General features: G+C 46.4%; 1 protein-coding gene across 1 annotated transcript; it reads right to left on the bottom strand.

Annotated features, from left to right (window-relative positions):
* Positions 1 to 1091: 1091 nt before the first annotated feature.
* LOC311591111 (cone-rod homeobox protein-like) lies at positions 1092 to 1926 on the bottom strand (the record flags this gene model as incomplete). Its single annotated transcript, XM_084770479.1, has 2 exons — positions 1092 to 1787; positions 1840 to 1926. 2 exons carry the CDS (start codon positions 1924 to 1926, stop codon positions 1137 to 1139), a joined length of 738 nt encoding a protein of 245 aa, XP_084626605.1. The 3' UTR covers positions 1092 to 1136.
* Between the last annotated feature and the right edge of the window lie 2689 nt (positions 1927 to 4615).

Here is a 4615-nt window from a genome sequence, read left to right as displayed (position 1 = left end):
ACAAAGGGAACCCCTGGACTTGCCATTCTATGGCCATTTGCCTTATCGGCCTTGGGGCTTGGAAAGTGGGATTTGTATAGGGGAAGGGAGTTTGTTGAGACAGGATTTTATGTATGTAGCCCAGGCTGGCCTCAACATTGCATTGTAGCCTAGGGTGACCTTGAGTTCATAATCCTTCCGCCTCCACCTCCCTCGTGTTGAGATCAAAAGTATGTGCCGCCATTCCTGGCTTACGGGATAGAATACTGGACATACCCTAGGGACGTCTAAAAGACCCCTACCCCGGTGGGCCCATCAATAGGACTTTCATCCTGTTGATGAGATTCAACGTCCACAGACACCTGGAAGCCCCCAGCACTTGTGCCCCCCTCAAGCTAACCATGGGAACCTGTGACTGGGGCACCTTGGGTTCTAGAACATTCTACTCATCTCTCGAGTCATTCCCAGTAGTCACATCAAGGCTCTTTTGCATTTGTTTCTGTACAAGCCATGGCCTCCCAGCTCAGTTTGGTGGCTCATGCCGGTAATATACATACAGATACATAAATCATATATACATGTAAAACGAATGAACAACCCTCTAAACCTACCCATGTAAACCTGGCATTTGTTAAATTTAACTGTACACAAATTTCCAAATCAGTTTCGAAATCTCACTCTTGTAGCCCAGGCTGGCTCTCAAGTTCCTCAGCTTCTTCAGTGCTGGGACTGACAGGTATGGAGTCCCCACACCTGGCTTAGGGGCACCGTGAGTTCTGACCCAAACACTCTCCAGGTCACTTGCAAGATAGATTTCTCTTCTTTCTGGAGCAAGCTCTCAGCACCTTTACTGAAGTCTGGGGCGGGGAAAGCATCAGATATGCGCATCACAGTCATGGTATCTGATCACTGCCGCGGGCATCTCGGGGGAGGAAGGAACCTCTTTCATGATGTGGGATAGGGCGGTAAAGGGGCCAAGCTCCCTAACCCAGCTGAGGGTGGCCTGCACCTGAGGCTGCAATGTCCACAGCCTTTGGCAGGCTTACAACTTCCTGTTACTTTTGGGGGGAGCTAATCTCCTGGAATCTAAGCTGGAAAAGGCCTATGGAGTCCTGGAGAGGGTGATTCAGCTGGAAGGGGGAATTGGGGACCCTCTTCTACAAGATCTGAAACTTCCAGGCACTCTGATCTTTGTAGTCCAGAGGGTCCATGGGGTTGTAGGTGAATTTCCAGGTGCCTGTGGGGTCCTTGAATTCCAAGCTGTCCACGGGGCTGTAGGTGCCGTAACCCTGGCCTGACAAGGAAGTGGGAGACTGGGTCAGGGATGGCCCCACAGAGGGGCCGGAGAGGGGGCTGAGAGCCGGACCCCCTAACTGGGGCACCATGGGAGAAAGGTAGGGATCCAGCCCACTGAAGTAGGAGCTTGGAGACGCATAAGCTGAAGGAGAAGGGTGGAAAGTAGAGGCAGGGGCATAGGTCATGGCGTAAGGGGCCGTGGTGAGAGAGGGCCCCGAGGCAACCAGGCCGGCTCGCTGGGCCTCAGGCAGAGGAGACTCCGAGGCCGGACTCCAGATGGACACGGTGGCCACCGCCGTGTTAGGTGAGCCTGAGGGGCCGGGCAGAGATGGGCTGTAGGAATCTGCGATGCCCAAAGGGTCGGTGCAAACATCCGTCGAAGGTCGTGGGGAAGCGCCTGCCTTCCTCTTCACAGGCCGAGCCTTGGCCTGTGCCCCCGGGGGCTGCTGCTGCTGCTGCTTTTGCTGCTGCCGTTGCTGTCTGCATTTCGCCCTGCGGTTCTTGAACCAGACCTAGAGGGAGCCCGGGAAGGTGAGGGTGAGTAAACTGTCTCAGAATCCTCACCGTACCAAGGCTGACGATGGTAAGAGTCACACATCGCCAAATGGCATCTGATGATCGGGCAGCTCTGTCCAGGATGTGTGTACCCATCCAGTCATGCATGTACACATGCACACAGGAACCTACATGCACGGATCACACATGCATCACACATGCAAGTAGTCACACATACATCCTTGCATATATCAGCCATCATGCATCAGCATGCATTTTATGCATGCCCACGCGTGCATACATATAACCATGAGTTATTTTCACATATGTGCAATTATGTACATACATACATACATACATGTGTTCAGCCACCTACCTGATCACATAGATGCAATTGTGCATTGTCGTCACATACATACATACATACAATCATAAACATATGAACATATTATATTTACATGTTCCTGCTTATGAACACGTGAATTATACTCACCCATCATACATACAGCCATGCACAGGTGCACACATTATATTAACGTGCCCCTGTCCATGCATGCGTTATCTTCACATGTCATACATACAATAATACATCTATGCATAAGTGCATATATTGTACATGCACATATTTAATCAGTTAATTTCATGCATGTGTGTACATGCGTATAGATATAATTAATGCCAGGGCTAGGGATATCCCTCAGTGGTAGAGCATTTGCCTTCCATGTACATGCACAAGAGTAGATGAAATCACATCATTTCCACGTTTCTTTTTCTTCTTCAAACCAAAGAATATTTTAAAATAATAATAAGTAAGTAACAAAATGGTCTAGAGAGATTGCTCAGGGGTTAAGAGCACATATTTCTCTTGCAAAGGACCTAGGTTCAGTTCCCAGCACCCACATTGTATGGCTCACAATTGCCTGTAATTCCAGCTCTGGGGGATCTAATGCCCTCCTCTGGCCTCCTGTGCTCATTTGCACACACATGCACCCATGGACATAATTTAAAAAAAATCTCTAGCCTGGTGCAGCGGCACACATCTTTAATCTCAGCACTTGGGAGTCAGAGGCAGGTGATTGCTGGGGAGGTCAAATACAGCCTGGTCTACATAGTAAGACCTTGTCTCAAAAATAAATAGTTTTAGCCAGGCAATGGTGGCCCACCCCTTTAATCCCAGCACTCAGGAGGCAGAGGCAGGTGGGTCTCTGCGAGTTCAAGGCCAGCCTGGTCTACAAAGTGAGTTTAGAACAGCCGAGGATACACAGAGAAACCCAGCCTTGAAAAAAAGTCTCACTGAGTATAAGAAGGATACTTTAATTTAGGCACAATGATCATGTGAGGAATAGTTGGGTTTCATTACCTCTCTCTCTCTCTTTCTCTCTCTCTCTCTCTCTCTCTCTCTCTCTCTCTCTCTCTCTCTCTCGCTATTATACTTACTAATTTGCTATTTTTTTTATAAAAATAAAGGGAGTAGATATTCACAGGCTACAGATTAAGGAAGAATTTAGAGTGGGGAAGAATGTTTGTTGTGCTTGAGGAAAAGTTTTTCTGTGTTCTCCAGCTGTCCTGGAAAGTGACACCCTGGAACTCTCAATGGTCATCCTGTTTTAGCAACTTGTCCCCTAGGATTAACAGAAGGCTCTATGCCATGTGATTAAAATATTTTGTACAACATTCTTTTAATAATGGGTCAATTCCCATTGTGGTGTGACTTACATATGTTGTTTTATTATTCTCCATTAAAAATGACTATCTTCCCATCATTACATCATAGAAGGGACAATATAAATGTATATATAACACAATCAATATATAAATATTAACATACATGGCATGCTTAATATCTTGTTTCATTCGTATAGAGTATACTGTGCTCATATACGCATATTGTGGTTTGAATTGTTACTTTTAAAGATTTATTTACTTACTATGTTTAAAATGTTCTGCCTGCATGTGTGCTATCCTAGCAGAAGAGGGCACCAGATCTCATTATAGATGGTTGTGGTCCACCATATGTTTGTGTGAATTGAATTCAGGATCTGTGGAAAAGCACCCAAAGTTTTTAAACTCTTAGCATTCTCTCCAGCCCTGGTTGTAATCATTAACTGTAATGAATTTTTTTCTTTGGTGTACTTCATACGTATTTGATTTTTACATTTTTCTTATTTGATCAATTTACAGCCTGATCACAGCCCCTTCCATTTTTACTTCTCAGCCCAGTTCTCATGAGCCCTCCCCTCATTCTCCTATCCCCATCTCCTTAGAGAAGTAGAGTCCCCTGTGCTTACCAACACAGGTGGGCATATCAAATTACAGAAGGACTGAGGGCATCTTCTGCCAATGGGCCCAGACCAGGCAGTCCAGCTATGGGAAAGGGTCCTAAAGGCAAGCAACAGAGTAAGAGACAATCTTTGCTCCACTTGATAGTGGACACACATATAGAACAAGCAGCAGATCTGCCTCAAATGGGAAGTAAGCAGCCTTAGTAGAGCCCATTTGTTCTTTGTAGTTGGTGTTGTGGTCCAATGTGAGCCACCATGGACCCAGTTAATTTGCTACTGTAGGTGTTCTTCTAGTGCCCTGACTTTTCTGTCTGCCTCAATTCTTTCTCCCCCTCTTCACAGGACTCCCAGAGCCTCACTTGTTTTTAGGCTGTGGGTCTCTGAATCTGTTTCCATCATCTGATGGAGGAGCCTTTCATAAGACCGTCATGCTAGGCTCCACTCTGTAAGTTTATCAGAGTATTATTAGAAGTGTTAGAGGTAGGCTGTCTGTCGTGGGATGGATCTCCAGTTAGGCCAGTCCTTGTTTTTCAGTCCCACAATCTCTGTTCGATCTTGATCCT

The sequence above is a fragment of the Acomys minous genome (assembly GCF_964271855.1).
Source record: "Acomys minous genome assembly, chromosome: 20".
In the NCBI taxonomy this organism is placed as follows: domain Eukaryota; kingdom Metazoa; phylum Chordata; class Mammalia; order Rodentia; family Muridae; genus Acomys; species Acomys minous.
This window is presented reverse-complemented; position numbering and strand designations above follow the sequence as displayed.